Here is a 20,645-nt window from a genome sequence, read left to right as displayed (position 1 = left end):
CTGCTGATTACAAGTGTATTTGTTTATTTTTAGAACGGGGTTCTTCCCTCCGCCCCTGTGCTGTGTTATTTTGTATTTGTTTTGTATTATTATTTTTATTGTTATTGTTATTGTTGTTTTGTTATTTATTATTATACGATGGCGAACCGTCGTGTTATTTTATTTATTTGTCAGCGTAGCCGTGTTTTGTTTTATATTTTGTTTAGCGTGGATGGGTAGTCCCATCCACAGTTTAAAAAAACTCGTACAGAAGTTGAACCATCTTCCAAATTAATTACGGGATTAATTTTGTTGCTAATTGGGAGATGGTTCACCTTAATAAAAGCCTGCAGCTCTCGGCACTCGGGGTGGGTGTTGTAGGAGCGGAGAGAGCGAGAGCGGAGCGATCGTGTGAAAACGAAACTAAATTAAATTATAACATACAGGAACAGTGACAGCGACTGCCCAGCCTGACCTGTATGTTTTATTTATTATTTATTGTTGATTTTGTGTTCGAGATTTGTTTTTGTTTACTCTTTTATTTTGCTCTGTGAGCGCCAGTGTTTTTGTTTAAATATTTTATTTATTTTTGCTGAATAAAAACGGCACAGCCGATTCTTTCTTTTGAACTGCAGTATTGGTGTCAGTCAGTTTTTGTTCCTGCTTCTGTCTGACGTCAGACCATCGGTCACCCTGTCACCCGTGGTGTCAGAAGTTGGATCGCAGCGCCTCCAGGACGCAGGTAGAAGAGGTTACGCATTTTTTCGTTTTTTTTCCCGTTTTTTCAAATTGTTTGTTTTGTGGAGTGAAGAGGAGGAAGGAAGATGGGCGGAAGAGGAAGGATGAGAGGAAAGATGATGGGAAGGAGGAAGAGCTGCAGACAGCAGCAGCAGCTGCTGCAGCAACAGCAGGCACAGGAGGAGTTCAGCTGGGAAGCACTCCTCCACAGCATAAGCCTGAGGTACTGTTACTGCATCTGTGGGGAGCGGGGGCATTTCCCAGTTAATTGCCCCCTCCCTGAAGGTTGGGATTACAGCACAGGGGCGGAGGGAAGAACCCTGTTCTAAAAATAAACAAATACACTTGTAATCAGCAGGGCTGACTAGCGCCCTGCTATAAGATTATATTTATCAATTAACTAAATGCAAAGTGAGTGAACAGAAGAAAAATCTAAATCGAATCCATATTTGGTGTGACCACCCTTTGCCTTCAAAACAGCATCAATTCTTCTAGGTACACTTGCACAAAGTCAGGGATTTTGTAGGCATATAGTCAGGTGTATGATTAAACAATTATACCAAACAGGTGCTAATGATCATCAATTCAATATGTAGGTTGAAACACAATCATTAACTGAAACAGAAACAGCTGTGTAGGAGGAATAAAACTGGGTGAGGAACAGCCAAACTCAGCTAACAAGGTGAGGTTGCTGAAGACAGTTTACTGTCAAAAGTCATACACCATGGCAAGACTGAGCACAGCAACAAGACACAAGGTAGTTATACTGCATCAGCAAGGTCTCTCCCAGGCAGAAATTTCAAGGCAGACAGGGGTTTTCAGATGTGCTGTCCAAGCTCTTTTGCAGAAGCACAAAGAAACGGGCAACGTTGAGGACCATAGACGCAGTGGTCGGCCAAGGAAACTTACTGCAGCAGATGAAAGACACATCATGCTTACTTCCCTTCGCAATCGGAAGATGTCCAGCAGTGCCATCAGCTCAGAATTGGCAGAAAACAGTGGGACCCTGGTACACCCATCTACTGTCCGGAGAAGTCTGGTCAGAAGTGGCCTTCATGGAAGACTTGCGGCCAAAAAGCCATACCTCCGACGTGGAAACAAGGCCAAGCGACTCAACTATGCACGAAAACACAGGAACTGGGGTGCAGAAAAATGGCAGCAGGTGCTCTGGACTGATGAGTCAAAATTTGAAATATTTGGCTGTAGCAGAAGGCAGTTTGTTCGCCGAAGGGCTGGAGAGCGGTACACGAATGAGTGTCTGCAGGCAACAGTGAAGCATGGTGGAGGTTCCTTGCAAGTTTGGGGCTGCATTTCTGCAAATGGAGTTGGGGATTTGGTCAGAATTAATGGTCTCCTCAATGCTGAGAAGTACAGGCAGATACTTATCCATCATGCAATACCATCAAGGAGGCATCTGATTGGCCCCAAATTTATTCTGCAGCATGACAACGACCCCAAACATAGAGCGAAAGTCATTAAGAACTATCTTCAGCGTAAAGAAGAACAAGGAGTCCAGGAAGTGATGGTATGGCCCCCACAGAGCCCTGATCTCAACATCATCGAGTCTGTCTGGGATTACATGAAGAGAGAGAAGCAACTGAGGCTGCCTAAATCCACAGAAGAACTGTGGTTAGTTCTCCAAGATGTTTGGGCCAACCTACCTGCCGAGTTCCTTCAAAAACTGTGTGCAAGTTTACCTAGAAGAATTGATGCTGTTTTGAAAGGGTGGTCACACCAAATATTGATTTGATGTAGATTTTTCTTCTGTTCACTCACTTTGCATTTTGTTAATTGATAAATATAACATGTCTATTAACATGTCTATTTTTGAAAGCATTCTTACTTTACAGCATTTTTTCACACCTGCCTAAAACTTTTGCACAGTACTGTGTATATATATATATATATATATATATATATATATATATATATATATATATATATATATATATATATTATATAAACATATTTTATGTAATCAAAGATAAACAAAATGATATCGGAAATAAAGTCTACCGGAAAATAGTAGTACTGTATTTCATGTTAGATTTAAAAATGTCACATTTTTCAATTGTTTTGTCATTTTTTTTCATGGAAAACTACAACATGCTATGTCATTCAGTATGCTGCCGTAACATTATTCAGCAGGTTTCATTCGACATTATGAATCAAAATTGGTTAATTCTATAGGGTGATGCTAAACTTTCGGCCATAGCTGTAGATCTAGGACCACCTTCATAAAACTCCATTTAGTTCATCGAGAGCCTTTATGAAGTGTTATCGCAGCACCTGCTTATTAAGAGCACAGTTTGCCTCGAGGAGAGGTAGCATCGCAGAGAATAAAAGCAGCCCAACGAAGCACTTTCACAGGGACACAACGCCTGTGGACTGAGCGCTAGCAAGAACATTGTAACTGCAAAGCTCTCAAAGCTGGCATTGTTGTTACTTGCAATGCTCTTGGTCTCGGCCGTGCGAGATGACATCCTTCAATCGGACAGCGATGTTGTGTTTTTTTTTTTTCACATTAGCATTTAAAACCGATTTGAAATCTTTGTTTCTCTGAAGTCGTTTTTTTTTCTTGAAAAGGAATATTTTAGTTCCCGGGATCCACTTCAAGAAGAAAGTTTGCATATAATTAACGCTAATGTAATGGCTACATGGTGATGGATGCAAAAAAGACAATTTATTAATTTATTAATATGTCATGCGGCGACTGTCTTAGGCTTCATGTGTGTGTAAGCACTTAACCACTCTGTGTTTATCATTACTAATCTGGACACCAAGGCAGCCTCGCTATCTCTTTCTAATATCTGACTTGTACAATGGCTGCTGTAACGTTTACATTTCCTAAAATATACCTAAGAGCTCGTCTATAGTAAAGGTGTGTATTCCATCTATATGTAAGGCTTTAGATTTTCATAAAGCTCACCTTTATATGTCCACATGTGTCAAACTATACATGTTTTCATGTCTGCTTTGTCAAGGTAATTCATTATTTTGTGTCTTAAACACATTAAACACTCACCTGCTGTGTTCATAAAATACATCATTTAATGCATGCGTTTTCCTAGGAATATAGCATATAAAATAAGATATTGGTTGTCAACGTAGAGTGTTTTTTCTCCTGCTTTACCACAGGAAAAAGAAAAAGCAACTTTACATTGTTCTGTTCAAATCTTTGTGTAATCATAACTGAAAAGCATTCAAATATTCATCTAGCCGGACAGAAAACCCTTTGAGATACAGTAGCTTGTGGATATTAAAAAAAAAAAAAAAAACCCATTTGTCTGCACTGTTTCCTGCTCGTTTACAAATAACTGTATACTAATAAATTATATTGCAATAAAGATCATAGTATGCATTTAGAAGTGCTGCTAAATCTTCAGATCTGACATTTTTTTTAATTGAAATCTTGCCTCTTCTCAATCTCACAAGATTAGTCTCCCAGTGAGATCAAAACTGCTTTCCCACGTGACCAGAGACCGAGGGTTATGACGTGTCACCATACCTAAGGAAATATTTAGCCTGTAGTGTGTTTAACATAGGAAGGGCCAGTGAATACTCAAGTTTGTATCTTTAAAGCTGCACCCTCGATTCTTCATTTGGTAATTCAGCAGCTCAGCCAGTTATGCCAGAGCTCCAGTAATAAAGTGTTCAACACATGCCATCCGCCAGATGTTAAATTAGACTTTATTGTTTAAAAATAGAATACAGCCTTCAAGCCATTGCACACTCTGCAAGAAATGCTATACGTTTAGAAATGGTACATTAAAGCAGAATAGATATATTCAAATAATAAAAAACAAACTAACATTTTAATATAGAAATAATTTCTTATCTGCACAGCTAGCTCCAAATGAATTACGAGCAGGTTAACTGTCAGAGTTGGGCTACAGGAATTCTGTAAATCCAAACTTTACAACAGAATTTCAAAACAATCCATTTTCAAACCAGATCCCCTTTGAAACTGCACACCACCACAATTACAGGCTGAAAGAGGGAACACAGACCCCTATTAAAACACAATCTGTATTTAAAGACTATGGACTGGATTTAAAAGAAAACCTGACCAGAAGAGACATTGCTAGAAAAAACGGATACAAAATACACAGACAGCAGACTGCCAAGTGAATTTCCTTTAAATTTGGAAATCTGTATATACCTTCATAATTGTGATGGGGGTGCACACAAAAACCATTGTTATAACAATGTGTTTCACAAAACCCACCCAAAGGCTATTAGTTACATTCTGAACTGTTTCAGATACTTTGGTAGCCAGAAAGAGTGATTTCTTTTTAAATATATCTATAAAATGCTGATCTTTGAGGTTGCTTTGCAACAATCATAATTTTATGATTTATTTTTCTTGGGAAAATAAAATTTCTTAGTTTCTTTCAACGTTCAATTAGCATTCGAGACAATTTTGCAGCATAAAGAGAAACATTCATTTTTTACATGAAGCACTTTTATGAGAAGCCTGCTAAATTTTCAGCCAATGGAGTTTCACAGTGAAATCCCAGAGGAAAGATGGAACTGCAGTGAAACTGTCTGGCAGGTTTACAGTTAATGGCGCTCTTACAGCTCTAGAACTCTAGGGGGCTCCAGCTGCCCCTCTATTCTCCTCCAGACACACTGCCAGCCTCACAGCGCCCCACCCTCAACTGGAGACTCCTCCCCAACATCATCGTAGTCAGTCCTGTCAAGGTGCAGCGGGTCCTTCTTCAGGGGGCAGTGCGGCCCGGGCACTCTCCTCTCCATGGGGAGTGAGGGGAAAACCTGCCAAAGAGAGACACACACAATCAGGGACTGGTTGAGTTTACGCAGTGGGAGGGTTCACATAGATCTGGGGTCAGGGATTGGTTTAAGCAAAGCCGGGCAGGATATCTGAGGGGCCCTCCCAATCCCTCCCCACTGTAGACTCCAGTCCCCCTTACCTTGGATGGGGTTCCCCTCACTGTCCCCCACATCATAGTAGCCAGAGGGAAGTTCGTCAGAATGGAAACTCCCTAGGAACAGGAATCATGATTAGCTCTGGTTTGACCTGCTTTCACCCTCAGCATATTAACTCCATCCTATTGTCCACTAACAGAGTCACAGGGTTCACAGTGCTAAATAAAACTGTTTACATAACATTAAGACTGACCCATCAAATGTAGAAAAACTACTTGGCACCCTAGAATCAAACCCACTCTACTGCTCAACGGGCATGGCGGGGGATGTTGCACAGTCCTGGGACTTACCTACACAAACAATAAGCAGTTACTGAGGTTTTGACAAACGTGAGCTAAATTAGGAACCTGATTGAATACATTTACTTTCTCCAAGACTGGGTTTGGTGCAGGGCTCCTCTACAGGGCTTGTCTGCAAGAACTCACCTGATAAATCTTCTGGGTTACTGTTCATAGGGACGGCATCGTCATAGTACCCTGGGGTCTCTCCTTCCAGAGAAGGCATCGATTCACCTAAAAGAGACAGAGAACAGCATTAGTGTTACAGACCAGAGAGAGCACTGCTTCACCTAAACCAGACAGAGAACAGAATCGGTGATACAGGTGAGAGAATTGTATCTTCATAGGTTTGTAACACAGCCCCCCCTTACCTGGGATGGGGTTCCCCTCACTGTCCTCCACATCATCGTAGTCAGAGGGCAGCTCATCAGAAAGGAAACTCCCTGGAACAGGAGACAGGGTTAGTGCTGCCTGCTTTCACTCTGCAAATTCACTACCTGCTACTTGTTGCACACGGTCTACTATTGTAGCTGTTGTTCAATGTTTGGATTACTGAATTCAGGTTAGAAAATTAAACAGTGGTTTTGTGATCTACACCCTAAGTAACTACATATTATCTACTGTTTGCTGCTCTGTTCCTGTCTGTCTCCCACTCTTTGTAGTGTTTCCTGTGATGAGAGGTTTACAAGTCTGCTGCTTTGAGTCATGTTTGTGGATTGTGTGGCAGTGTGATGTGTGTGTTGGTTCTCTCTTTCTCCACTCCCCCTCCCCTCTTACTCACCTCTCCTGGGCGCATCATAGGTTCCCTGTCTGGCCAGTTTGTACTCAATCTCCTCGTAAACGGCTTCATGGGAAGGGTCAAGCTCCTCCTCAGCAATCCCTATGGGAGGAAACAGGCTCTCATTCACAGTGACACAGCTCTGCACACACTGTACTGAACAGCACAGCCTTCAGTGATCCACAGTGCAAGAACACCATTTCTTTTCTTTATTTAAAACTGCCATTTTAACAGCTCTTTAATTAATGACAGAACTTGCCAAAATGGTGTCCTCTGCTGCCTCTACCGCAGCAGGCTGGTATCACACATGTGGGTCAATACAAGCTTTTTCTCTAACCAGATCATTAATAAAAGAGAATGATTTATAAATTGTCATCTGAGATGCACAGAACAATGACCTCTGCTATAAAGGATCTGGGTAGTGCATTTGTGTTGTCTGGAAAGCACTGCAGATTTAAAATGCCGGTGTAGGGCATTACTGAATACAATCCTAGAACAGCGCACTAGGACCGGAGTGTGTCACCTTCCTGAGCTCGCGTCTCTTTAAAGGGATTTGTTCCCTACCTCTCCTCAGCATCCTGTTGTGCTGCAGCTGCCCGGCTAACAGGACCAACACCACAAAGAGCAGAGCTCCCAGCACGATGCAGGCTATCAATGGGATGGTCATGTCTCTCTGTGGCTGCAGCCTGGATGGAGAGGCTTCTGTTGGACAGGAAGACAGACAGACACTTCTGTAAACAGTTGGGTACTGTACTGTAAATAAAGCAAAAAAGCTGTATTCACATTGCTTACATAGGAAAGCCCTAACTGAGGCCTCCCTTTGTTTATCCACACGACTCCCAAATTCAGAAAGCTACACAATAAGAAACATTTCCCCCTAGAGCTGTGCTTTTGTGTTTATGTGTATAAGAGAGTAGTGTATGTGAAGTTTAAAAGGTGCTGCTTTTACCTGTTTTCAATGGAGAGCTGATAGTAGTTGGAACACCTGTAAAACAAAATGAAATTTGCAATGTAAGCAAGTACTACCTGCCAAACACAACAGAGCATCTCCCCAGTACAGTTAATTCTCCATCTCCCCTGCTCAGATAACCCCCTCTCTCACCTGCACAGGTAACCCATGCATCCTCTTTGTGGTCGCAGTCATTGTGTCCCAGTGGAGAGTGCCGGCAGTCCCACAGGTGCATCTCGCTGCCCCTGCAGTTCACCTCGTCCAGCCATATGGTGCCGTTCCCTTGTCCAAACGTAGCCTCACCCCCCCCTGTGCTCTCTGCTGCCCCACAGCCTAGTTGTCTGCAGACATCCTGGGCGTCCTTCAGGTCCCAGGAGTCATCGCAGACTGTCCCCCAGGACCCCTCGAACCGCACCTCCACCCGTCCGGAGCAGGGACTTGAGCTTCCAGCTAGCCTCAGCTCTGCTGGCTCTGGAATAAAACAGCAGGGCTTACTGAATCAGTTCAGCCCAGAGGCTGCTGTGTGAGTAGTAGTGAGAGGCTTTATTTCCCTTTCTGGAAAAAAATCTAGGTAACCAGTCTCAGAGATCAGAGGCAATCACAATTCAGTGTTAATTAAAAAAGACTCTTTAGTATTGGAAACTTAAGAACCGCTCATTAAAATTAGTTTACAACAGAAATTTAAAGACCAAACGTTGACAATGTTGTCTAAAATGTCAATACATGTCACTGTAAGGTCATGCTTTTGCAATTGTATGCATTATTTTTAGACGCTGTTAAATAAAAAATAACCTGTGCAGTGCTCTTGAGTGAGGTCTTCAGAGCATGACTTGGGTATGCTGGTGACAGGCGGCTTCTCTTTCACTGTTAAAAACAAACAATTAAGTGAATTCAGTGTTTGGGAAAAAAAAGTACATTGCATTCACACTCTGCTCAAGCATGCTGCTGCTTTGTGTCTTGTTTGTTTTGAGCTGAAACAAGAAATGATGAATGCAAAGTATTCTGAAGATATTGCTGTAGGGGTGTCCATAAGGCCTGGGCATATTTCTATTGGGATCTCTTAAGTTTCATCTCCTCTCTATTCTAAAGAGGCCCTGCTTTTCTGTACTTTAACACATCCCTGCTTAGAAAGGACAGTACCTCCAGTAACACAGCTACCATGTTGTGTAACTTGCTAGGGGCAGCGTGTCCTTGTTATCGCAGGAGGAGGATTCAAACCTGTGGTCTTTAACTGCTGAGCCATCAGGTGCCCAGCAGAGGAACAACAGAGGGAGATCTTTACCTGTGCACTCAATCGCAGCCACCTCATAGTTAAAGCAATTTGTCTGACCCCAGGGTAAGGATGGACACTGCCACAGTGTAGAGTCGTGTCTTCGGCAGTTCACTTCATCAAGCCATTTGTAATCAGAACTCAGCCTGGATTGTGCATCTCTAATGGCAGCACTTTCTTCACAGTTCAGCTGCTGACATATCACTGAAGCTGTAATCTGTGTCATCCTGTTGCTGCAGACACTACGCCAGGTGCCATTGTAGAGAACCTCTATTGGTCCAGAGCAGCCTTCAGCCAGTCTAAGATCCTTGAACTCTGTCAAAAAAAAACATACTACCGTGAAAGTAAACTGCACTGCAATGAATGACACTCAGAACTATCCTGATTACAATACTGCTGCGAGACAATATTAAAAAGCTTTTTATATAAAACGTTTTAATACAATCAGCTAGAAATTGGAGAGGTGGTATAAATGGTTTGAAATCTTCATGTATTACAGGATCACCAGTAATCTGCCCTGCTTACTGAGCTCCTCCTCTCAGTTTAAATAAGTTGTATGTAGTAATTGATATTGCCTTGGTTTCCACTATTAACATATTAATGGCTAATGGCTCAGTTTCCAATGGTTAGGTATAGTGAGTTATTGCAGTCCTGTACCTGAACACACGACTCCCGCGTCCTCCTTGTGTCTGCAGTTGTGTTGCCCCCACCCTCCTGAGGCACACTCCCACAGAGTCGATTCGTTCCCCTGACAGCGCAGCTCGTCCAGCCAGATGGGTCCGGTTCCCTGGCCGAAGGAGGCTGACACTGAGGCGTTGAGTGCCGTCCCACACTGGAGCTGCTTACACACCACCTCAGCATCTGCCAGGTCCCAGGAGTCATCGCAGACCGTCCCCCAGGAGCCGTTGTGATAAACCTCCACCCTCCCAGCGCAGGCACCTCCTCCCCCAACCAGCCTGAGGGCCGTGTGATCTAGGGGGAAAGAATCAGAGTCAGTGACCTATAATCAATTCAATAATAGTGTGTCATCATACTGACTGAATACCACGTGATGTAGAGGGACAGAATCAGTGATCAATAATGAATCAGAAGCATTAAGATCAACCCCTTTCAGCATTCAGTCTTGTTTCCAAAGAAGTTCTTGTGAGAGGTTTTAAGTAGTCTAGCTATAAAAGGGCTTAATATAAAAGCTGAAACATACATGAGAAGTGTCTTTGTATTACAGCATGGACACCCCAATACATATGGGGATATTTTATTTATGAGATCATGTTTTTGAAATGCACTCACTGGAGCACAGCACAGCCGCACCGTTACTGGTACTGCAGCTGACTTGCTGTGGAAGGCTGCAGTTTATCAGATGGGACTCGTCCCCGGTGCAGCGAATGCCTGTCAGACACACATCACTGTCCCCTGTCCCGTATCGAGAGGAGTTAGAGACTTCCATTGCAGAGCCACAGTCCAGCTCTCTGCACACCACGGAAGCCTCTGTGGTGCCCCAGGAGTCGTGGAGAACTCTCCCCCAGGTCCTGTTGTAGTAAACTTCCACCCGGCCTTCACAGCGACTCGGTCCGGCTGCCAACCGGACTCGACCTGCCTGTGCTGGGAGCAAAGGAGAGGAAGATAATAATCTAGTGGGCAGGGTTAATGAACCACATCAGAACTGAGGTGAAATGGCATATGGTTTGCTATATTAAATGCCAAAAAATAATTCAAAGCACACCACACTAGGTTATGGGTAAAAATGTCCATTAAAAACATACATGTTTAATATAATGTTGAACCTATTGTTCAACATTATATGGCATTTCAAATCATTCATTTGAAAAAAAACTCAATGATGCTCTCTCTGCTTTCTAGAGATTCTCAGCATTCACTGAAACTGAGGTTTTATTTTACACTTAGAAGAGGTTGTAGCAAAGTTTTAAGGAAGTGCATGTAAGAAAACAGATTTCATATCAAATGGATGAAAGAAAGGTAAGACAACTAATCACAGATAAATAACAATGGGTTTAATAGGTAGGTCATGACAATTTTATATTCAACCAACTGTCTCATTATTCTATAATGTTTCGATTTCAAATGAAGGACTGGCAGTGATTTGTAATTTAAGTTTTTAAGCTTCTCTCCTTTTTTTAACTAAAATCCACCAACTTTTAAATATGTTAAATGAACTTATTGTAAAAAAAAAACAAAAACAAAACTGTCCTGTATATTAAGCAAAAGGACGCTACTCACCAGAACAAACAATTCCCACATCGTTCACATGAGTGCACGGCTTGTGTCTCCATGTAGAGATGGGGCAATTTGATAAGTGTGCCTCCGTGCCTTCACAGCTGAATTTGTCAGCCCATATTGTGTCGCTGCCTTCTCCAAAATGGGCCTGTCCAGCTACAGCATAACCACAATTCAGCTCCTGACAGAGAACTGTGGCATCTTGCAGATCCCAATAGAGATCGCAGACCGTCCCCCAGACTCCTTCATGATGCAGCTCCACTCGGCCAGAACAGGAATCAGAGCCATTCACCAGCCTGTACCCTGCGGAGCAAGCATATAGACAGTGAAGTTAGTGGAGTCGCTCCCTATTACCTTTCCAGTGCATACATACCTGTTGCTAGTTGTAAAGCACTATCAGGTAATACATTAGTTCTTGATTCCTGATCATTGGAAATCTGTTTTACTAATCTGATCCTTGAGTCACATGTTCAGTGTATTTTTATTTAAAAATCAGTAATTTACAATACTGGTTTCTCAACTGAATAAAAATACAGAATTAGCTCAGTATACAAACAATTTATACAGATGTGTTTTTGATTTCCTTAGGTGAAATGTTTGTCTTCTGGACTGATATATTTTTAGCTTTATTCACTGTAGAGATGCCCTTTACATGATAATGGGTTTTCATAACTGTGAAAGAGTATGTGGGTGTCAAGTTGAACATAGAAGTGAGGGTAGTGCTATTTGTTTGCATTGTTAACAGGCTGTTCATCTATATTCACCCTCCTTGTACTCACCAACACAGACAAGGCCCACATCGTTTGCATGTGTGCAGCTTGGCTGCTCCCTGGATGAGGTGGGGCAGACATGGAGCCCGGGCTCATTTCCACTGCACTGGATCTCCTCTGACCAGACCGGACCCTGCCCCTTACCGAAACGAGCAGCTCCCAGCACCTCTTGAGGAATTCCACACTGCAGCTGCCGACAGACAACCTCTGCATCCTGCCGGTCAAAGCCAGCATCACAGACCGTGTTCCAGGCGCTCCCACGCAGTACTTCAACTCTCCCAGAGCAGAGATCGCTGCCACCACTGAGCCGCACTCCTTGACCTGGAATCATAAAACTGCAGATATTTAGACTCTGGTGCCAAAGCAACAACCTGCAAATGGTTTGCAGATTTAAATCTATGGTGAAGATCATTTTGCATGCAGTAAATGTGAAGCCTGTTTGAGATTCCATCATGCACAAGTGTATTCCTAAACCTTGTTAATTAGACAATTATAATTGCAGAAGTGTCAGGTTTTTGGTACTTGTGTCCGAATTTATTTGTGTCTATTGTTCACTTAATTTCTTAATTAGTAGTAGTTAGTTTCACTATTTCAGTAGTTGTGTATGTATTTATTTTCGATTTTCACAATTATTAGTCATTATTGTTGGTTTTGACTATTAATTAATTGGCACGTCTGTGGAAATTGCATGTATATTAAAGCTGGCATGTTAGATGTTAGCTCCTTTCAGGGGACAGTAATTAAAGTTATAAATGGGATATACATTTGCATAAAATTATTTTAAAATACTACAGATAACAGTTGCATTTGTATTGTGTAATTATAGCTATTTCCCTGCAAATATGCTTGACATTAAGTTACTGTTTTAAAGGTATCCCTGACTCACTGTTTTAAACTAGCAGTGTGGAGTAGTGGTTAGGGCGCTGGACTCTTGACCGGAGGGTCGTGGGTTCAATCCCAGGTGGAGGACATGGCTATTGTACTATTTTACATATCCCAAAACAAACTCCAATGTTCCGTTTTACTCAAAAGTTGCTGGAAAGCAGTCTAATTTTAAGTTTTAAATCAGCGTTTTGGTAAACAGGAAACATGCTTCAGTGGTTGCTATGGAACTCCTTCCGTTGCTATATGACATGTGCATTTTTAAAATTGGAGCTTCATGACAGGTAAGCAAGCCGTTCAGTCAGCATTATAAGAACCAATCAGAGTTCTCGAATTGCCACGTGATCGCTATGTCTACAGCAGCTGGTTCAAGTTGCAGGGACGTCCACATAAGCGACTCAGGTGTGGACCCAGCTGAACAGAATCAGCATGGCTACGCAGGGAGCTAGCAAGTGTTTGCAAACAAAAGGATGTTGAAACCTCGGAGAGTGAGGAGGATGACATTTTTAAAGAGACTTTAGAAGAAACATTATTTAACGCCGAAAATCCTAATCAATACGATCCAAACCACGTCAGTTTGACGTGTAGCCTTACCTTTTGTATCCTTGTATACAGAGAGATTACTAGACTTTCTATCTATCTCCAGTCGCAGAAGAAAGTATTGGCATCCTTCAATTGAAACAATGTTATTCACTAATTTATTTAGTTTAATACATACTGTTAATTAAACTATACTTATTTAACAGTCATATGTTTTGAAGTTTATTGAACACTCGTGCATCCTAGCAAGTAATAGTAAAGATTGCAGGTACATTATTAGAGTTCAGACAGGGAGTGCCAATACTTATGTCTGTAACTCAGTAAGCGCCCTGATTGTGAAATATGATGGTATCTTGTTTTTTATGAAAGTCCCTTTTCTGTATTACTACCGTGTTAAATTGTACTCTTACCAACGCTTTTGTAAGGCAATCTCTATTTCGGTGTTTGGACTGCTATCTGACATCTTTCTACCCCTACACTACACCCTGCTGGAGGAAATGGTTCTGATTCAGCAGTGTCCTCTACGCTATCTTAAGCTGCACTGTCAATTATGCTTTCATGATCTTTACGAGACTCTTGCAAGACCTGTTAAATAAAATAATTTATAATAGAGCTAACAATTAATCGCACACATTTGTAAAACTTGCTGCCATCTAGTGGAGTAATAAGGTTATGTATCATCTGGAAGCTGTGTTTTTAAAAAAAATACATACCCTTATTATTCCACTAGATGGCAGCATAAGACCACAAATAGCTAGGGGAATCATTATATATTCAGAACAGTGCAACGTCGCATATCCGACCCCCTGTGGACTGGGGTATAGGCGGTATGTGAAAAAGTCGGCTTTGCGATCATCTATAGAAAAAGCATTTACACATCCATAAATAGGATAGTGAACAAAAACAACACGCCAACTGCTTTAAACATGTGGACATGTTTTGCTTTAAAAGTAAACAAACATAAACGAGATTAATTAGGCTACAAATACACAGTGTTACTATGCGTTTTGCTATAAACCATCTCCACGCAAAGCTTTTTATTATTATTATTTTTTAAAAACAAAAACGGTAAATGTACAGTAATCTGCAACTGATGGCTTCTTTCTTAACTCTAGAAGTCCCTGCCTCCCTGGTTCTGCTTTCTTAATATCTCTATCTCTTGCGCTCTTTCTTGATATTGCCAACAGCCGATAAGCAGCTCGGTTTAATATTGCTTCGGCTATTTTAAACAAACGTCCGGTAAGCTTTGCGTTTATGAAGCTTGCTTTGTTTAATTCAAATGCATTTAAATGCTACAACAGCACGCTGCCATGGTCTGCAAGCGTGCGCTCCATCATATAAACACATTGCACAAAAGAAAGCTTTCTCGACTGGAGTGTATAAAAAAGTCACTGCTACACCCAGCTGACTGACACACGCACACAGCCCGCCTCTCTTAAAGGGGAACGCACCAAAAGGCTGATTGCTATGACGCTTTCTTTCTGTTTCCATCGCGGAAGCTGCATTTGCTGCCAATGCCATTACTCTCGCAGCCTACTTTTAATATTTATTTATTTAGCAAGGCGGTTAATTGACTATATAGTTTTAGAGGGCTACAATCATTTGCGTGATTTATTTTAATTGCATGCAGGGGTTGCATGGTGCTGTGTGCATGCAGGGGTTGCATGGTGGTGTGTGCGTGCAGGTGTTGCATGTTGTGTGTGTGCAGGTGTTGCATGGTGCTGTGTGCATGTAGGGGTTGCACGGTGGGTGTATGCCTACAAGGGATTGCACGGTGGGTGTATGCCTGCAGGGGTTGCACAGTGGTGTGTGCATGCAGGGGTTGCATGGTGGTGTGTGCGTGCATGGGTTGCATGGTGGTGTGTGCGTGCAGGGGTTGCATGTTGTGTGTGCCTGCAGGGGTTGCATGGTGCTGTGTGCATGCAGGGGTTGCACGGTGGGTGTATGCCTGCAGGGGTTGCACGGTGGGTGTATGCCTGCAGGGGTTGCATGGTGGTGTGTGCATGCAGGGGTTGCATGTTGGTGTGTGCCTGCTGGGGTTGCATGGTGGTGTGTGCGTGCAGGGGTTGCATGGTGCTGTGTGCATGCAGGGGTTGCAAGGTGGGTGTATGCCTGCAGGGGTTGCACGGTGGGTGTATGCCTGCAGGGGTTGCACGGTGGTGTGTGCATGCAGGGGTTGCATGGTGGTGTGTGCGTGCAGGGGTTGCATGTTGTGTGTGCGTGCAGGGGTTGCATGGTGGTGTGTGCATGCAGGGGTTGCATGTTGTGTGTATCTGCAGGGGTTGCATGGTGGTGTGTGCGTGCAGGGGTTGCATGTTGTGTGTATCTGCACGGGTTGCATGGTGGTGTGTGCGTGCAGGGGTTGCATGTTGTGTGTGGATGTGTGTGGAGGGCAATCGAGGTGCAGGTTTGGCGTGAAAGACGGCTGAGCGGGGAAGTGAGTGCAGATAATGGGGTGCAGGGAAAAGATGGGGAGGATTGGGAAAGACAAGAGTGTGAGAGAAATTGTGTTCGGGGGGGATAGAGAGAAAAACTACATCATTTATTTTCATTTTCGACTCCCAGTCCCCTTTCCCTCACTTTATGATTTTATTTTGTGATTATTGAATTATTGTAAAAATAAATGGCTTGAGTCTTTACCTACTCATGGTTGCAGTCTCATTTTTGTTGCAAAAAGAACCCGAAACGCTACAGTATAGTGATGAACATTACATAAGAAATGTGTGATATTATTATTATTATTATTATTATTATTATTATTATTAGTAGTAGTAGTAGTCCTATTTAAGGGCCTAGTAGGCCGGACTACACCGACTGCCCAGTGGCAGCCGGTGCACCGGAAGCCCAAAGGCGGCCGGAGAAAAAATTCAATTTAGCACCCCTAAAATAGGGGTGCCAACAAAAACTAGGCCTAATGAAATGAAAAGACCAGAAAAAAAGAACTGTAAATTAAATATTTAGAACAAAAGGGGAGGTGGAACAGAGCACGCCCCCTAGAGCCCACTGGTCGACAAAGGTGGTCATGTCGCCAGCGGACTCCGTGTGGGTGTGCTCCAACTTAACCCGGGATCGGACGAGGGCCCTGAACATGGCCCCACAGTCAAAGAGACCCTCCCCGATCATCTTACGCTTCCTGGTCTTGTAGATGGCGAGTCTAGCAAGAGCCAGGAGCAGATTAAAGAGGAGGTCTCTTTTCCTGGTGGAGCCACGGACAGGGTGCCCGAATATGAGGAGGGTTGGGGAGAAGTGCAGCCAGAACTGCAGCATGAGGTTCTTTAGCAGTAAAAAGAATGGCTGCAGCCTGGCGCACAAAAAATAAATGTGGCTTACCGACTCGGACTGACTGCAGAAAGGGCATGCGGCGTCCGAGTCGGTAAAGTGACGCAGGATCTCTCCTGACGCGAGCGCTCCGTGCAGGACCCTCCACCCCAAGTCCCCAGCTCCCCTGGAGACCAGCGGGGAGTACAGGGCCTCCCACTGGGGACTCTCTCCCTCTGGTGGTCGGAGGGTCTCCCGCCAAGCGGTGTCTCGGCGGGAGACGAGGGCTGGGAAGTGGAGGGTGTGGAGCGTCATCGCGTACAGGGTCCTCCTCGACGACGATCGGAGGGGGGTCGAGGAGAACTGCGAGATCCTGCTCAGGTTGTTCTCGAGGGGAGGCCGAAGGGGGACTTGGGCCTTGGGTTCGATCAGCAGGACCGGAGAGCTGGGGGGGGGGGGATGGAAGATGGCTCCCCGGTCCTGAGAACTCCCTCGAGATACCTGACAGAGTCTGGGTGCAACGCTGCTTTGCACCGATGGTCGCCCGAGCCGCTCTGGCGACGAGCGACTCGGGGGTCAGCCACTCTGACCGCTCGCGATCCAGGAGATCCCAGACTCCGGTCACCTTGGCCGAGATCAGCGCGCGCCGCACCGAGGGGGACTCCAACGCCTGCGCGCCCAGGTGGGGGTTGTGCAGCAGGAGTCCTTCGCCCTCGGTCGGAACGGCGTCTCGGCCGATAGAAAACATGCTCCGGGTCCTGAGCAGGTCCTGGTAAAAGACCGGCAGCTCGGGGAGACGGATTCCCCGGGGGTCGATCCAGAACAGCTGCCGGTCGTAGCCCATGTCGTGCAGCTGGCGCAACAGGAGGGACGCCAGCGTGCACCACTGCGGGGCCAGGTCTGCGTACAGGAATCTCTGCAGCGTCTGGAGGCGGAAGGTGTGCACCTGGCTCTTGATGCACACCTGCCCTCCCTCGGCCAGAGGGAGGCTCAGAACCGCCGCAGAGACCCAGTGTTTTCCGGCCCAGAAGAAGTCCGTCAGCTTCCTCTGGACCCTGGACAGAAACTCAGGGGGCGGGCTCAGGACAGTGAGTCGATGCCAGAGCATCGACGCCACCAGCTGGTTAATCACTAAAGCCCGTCCCCTGAAGGAAAGCAGTTTCAGCAGACCCGACCACGACCTCAGCCTAGCAGCCACTTTGTCCTCCAACTCCACCCAGTTGGCTGCGACCGAGGTCTCCGCGGGGCTCAGGTGGACTCCCAGATATTTGAAACTGTCCGCGCTCCACTTCAACTGCTGGAGCGCGACAGGGAGGGAGTCCACCCGCCAGGGACCTACTAGTAACCCGGAGCACTTGTCCCAGAGGAAGCGGCAGAGTAGATGCTCTGGTAGCTCCGCATCCTCTCCAGGTCAACCGGGTCGGAGGCCACCAGGAGCACGTCGTCGGCGTATGCCGACAGGACCACCCTCGTGTCCGGCGCGCCGAGCGCCAACCCCGTGAGCCTCCTGCGAAGGAGGCAGAGGAAGGGCTCGATGCACAGCGCGTACAGTTGTCCGGACAGAGGGCAGCCCTGACGCACTCCTCTCCCAAACGTGAGGGGCGCGGTCAGGGACGAAACACGGCCTGAACCCGAACGCTCGCAGGGTTCCGAAGAGATACTCGTGATCCGCCCGGTCGAACGCCTTCTCCTGATCCAGCGACAGAAAGGCGACCGACCGACCGGTCCTCCTGCAGTAGTGCAGGAGGTCCCGAACCAGAAAGATGTTATCCAAGATCGTCCGGTTCAGGACCGTGTAGGACTGGTCGGGGTGGATCACGTCTGCCAGCACGGACTTGAGCCTCAGGGAGGCGGCCTTGGCCACGATTTTATAGTCCGTGCATAGCAGTGAGACCGGGCGCCAGTTCTTCAGGCAGCAGAGATCCCCTTTCTTGGGCAGGAGCGTGATGACCGCCTGCCTCATCGAAAGGGGCATCTCCCCAGTCTCGTAGGCTTCCGCCAGGACCTGCGCAAAGGCGGGCCCCAGCAAGTCCCAAAACTTTTTGAAGAACTCCACGGTCAGCCCGTCGATGCCCGGCAATTTGTTATAGGGCATCTGACCGACCGTGGGAAGCCCATCCCACTTACATTAGCACTAGCATTAATTATATGCAAACTTTCTTCTTGAAGTGGCATTTTGGATCCCTGGAACTAAAATATTCCTTTTCAAGAGAAAAAAAAAAAAAAAAAAAACAACTTCAGAGAAACAAGATTTCAAATCGGGTTTGAATGCTAATGTGAAAAAACACAACATCACTGCCCGATTGAAGGATGTCATCTCGCACGACCGAGACCAAGAGCATTGCAAGTAACAACAATGCCAGCTTTGAGAGCTTTGCAATTACAATGTTCTTGCTAGCGCTCAGTCCACAGGCGTTTGTGTCGCTGTGAAAGTGCTTCGTTGGGCTGCTTTTATTCTCTGCGATGCTACCTCTCCTCGAGGCAAACTGTGCTCTTAATAAGCAGGTGCTGCGATAACACTTCATAAAGGCTCTCGATGAACTAAATGGAGTTTTATGAAGGTGGTCCTAGATCTATAGATATGGCCGAAAGTTTAGCATCACCCTATAGAATTAATCAATTTTGCTTCACAATGTCGAATGAAACCTGCTGAATAATGTGACGGTAACATGTTGAATGACAGAGCGTGTTGCAGTTTTCCATATACTTAATGAAAAAAATGACCAAAAAATTGAAATATGTTACATTTTTAAATCTAACATGAAATACAGTATTACTGTTTTTCCGGTAGACTTTTTGTTTATCTTTGATTACATAAAATATGTTTTATTATATATATATATATATATATATATATATATATATATATATATATATATATATATATATATATATATATATATATTATGAAGACTAAATTCTAGGTGATGCAAAGCGTTTGGCCAGAGGTGTAATGGATAATCTAGAAATGATCTTTATTCAATTGTCTCTGTCTTCAACTCTATATATACATCTAGAGAGACAGCAGCACCCACCTTGTCTACCTTGTGACAGTGAATGAGTCCATCCGATCCCAGATAAAACGTAGAGAACGCATCGTAGGTCCTGCAAAGGGAACAGTTCACAAATGACTCCTTCCTGGGATTTAAAAGATGCGACTGCTGGGGCTTTTTTGGGGAGGTGCCCAGCGATCATTCCTCTAAGGCCCTGTCCACACTACATAACCGATCTCGAGAACCGTACTCGAAACCGCTCTACTTACAGCTCAAAGCGTCCACACTGAAGTACCGTTTTATGTTTAGTCAGGCTTAATGCGTCCACACACCATTATTATTATTATTATTATTTATTTCTTAGCAGACGCCCTTATCCAGGGCGACTTACAATTGTTACAAGATACCACATTATACATTATTTCACATTATACAGATATCACATTATTTTTACATACAATTACCCATTTATACAGTTGGGTTTTTACTGGAGCAATCTAGGTAAATTACCTTGCTCAAGGCTACAACAGCAGTGTCCCCCACTGGGGACTGAACCCACAACCCTCCGGTCAAGAGTCCAGAGCCCTAACCACTACTCCACACTGCTGCCCATTGAACTAGTTTAGTTACTATTCCCAGCAGCGCAACAAACCGTGGAAATTAATACGACAGTATCCCACCATGCACTGTATTTTATTTTAAAATAATGTGTTATGCCCCTTATCAACAGAGGTCCATATTGCATAAATGAAATATAACAAGTATTGTGGGAAAAAGTAAATCTGAACACACACACACACGTAGGGCTTGAAGTTTTCAGGTTTTATTTTTAATCAGGTAAATCCCTTTAAATAAATTGAGCTGATTCTGTTTTATAATTAAACTCAGAAAAAGCTGTAAATTACAAAACCATCATTGTTTTTACCTTCATATCTTGTCTGAGCCTAATTCTGGTCCTCTTAATTTTATTTCAAACAGAGCTGACAAATTACGTAATTTGTTCATCCCCGATCCTACTTTTAACT

General features: G+C 44.3%; 1 protein-coding gene across 1 annotated transcript; it reads right to left on the bottom strand.

The window, feature by feature from the left end:
* Positions 1–5,907: 5,907 nt before the first annotated feature.
* On the bottom strand, positions 5,908–12,427 carry LOC117964794 (antigen WC1.1-like). The gene is made up of 12 exons (XM_059008859.1): positions 11,957–12,427; positions 11,181–11,480; positions 10,233–10,544; positions 9,600–9,914; positions 8,955–9,257; positions 8,465–8,536; positions 7,826–8,143; positions 7,288–7,425; positions 6,727–6,825; positions 6,317–6,388; positions 6,093–6,179; positions 5,908–5,957 (listed from the first exon to the last, which is right to left on the bottom strand). Exons 1-12 carry the CDS (start codon positions 12,399–12,401, stop codon positions 5,908–5,910), a joined length of 2,511 nt encoding a protein of 836 aa, XP_058864842.1. The 5' UTR covers positions 12,402–12,427.
* Positions 12,428–20,645: the final 8,218 nt, after the last annotated feature.

The sequence above is a fragment of the Acipenser ruthenus genome, chromosome 38, assembly GCF_902713425.1.
Source record: "Acipenser ruthenus chromosome 38, fAciRut3.2 maternal haplotype, whole genome shotgun sequence".
Lineage (NCBI taxonomy): Eukaryota > Metazoa > Chordata > Actinopteri > Acipenseriformes > Acipenseridae > Acipenser > Acipenser ruthenus.
This window is presented reverse-complemented; position numbering and strand designations above follow the sequence as displayed.

What these genes read in the sequence shown, in the direction of transcription:
- LOC117964794 (XM_059008859.1), bottom strand. Translation starts at nt 12,401, where the DNA reads ATGATGGAATCTCAAACAGGCTTCACATTTACTGCATGCAAAATGATC. An exon ending in TGCGGCTGTGCTGTGCTCCA is followed by an intron (nt 9,915 to 10,232) that starts GTGAGTGCATTT and finishes CTTTCCCCCTAG; the next exon opens with ATCACACGGCCCTCAGGCTG. An exon ending in TGAGGGGAACCCCATCCCAG is followed by an intron (nt 6,180 to 6,316) that starts GTAAGGGGGGGC and finishes TGTCTCTTTTAG; the next exon opens with GTGAATCGATGCCTTCTCTG.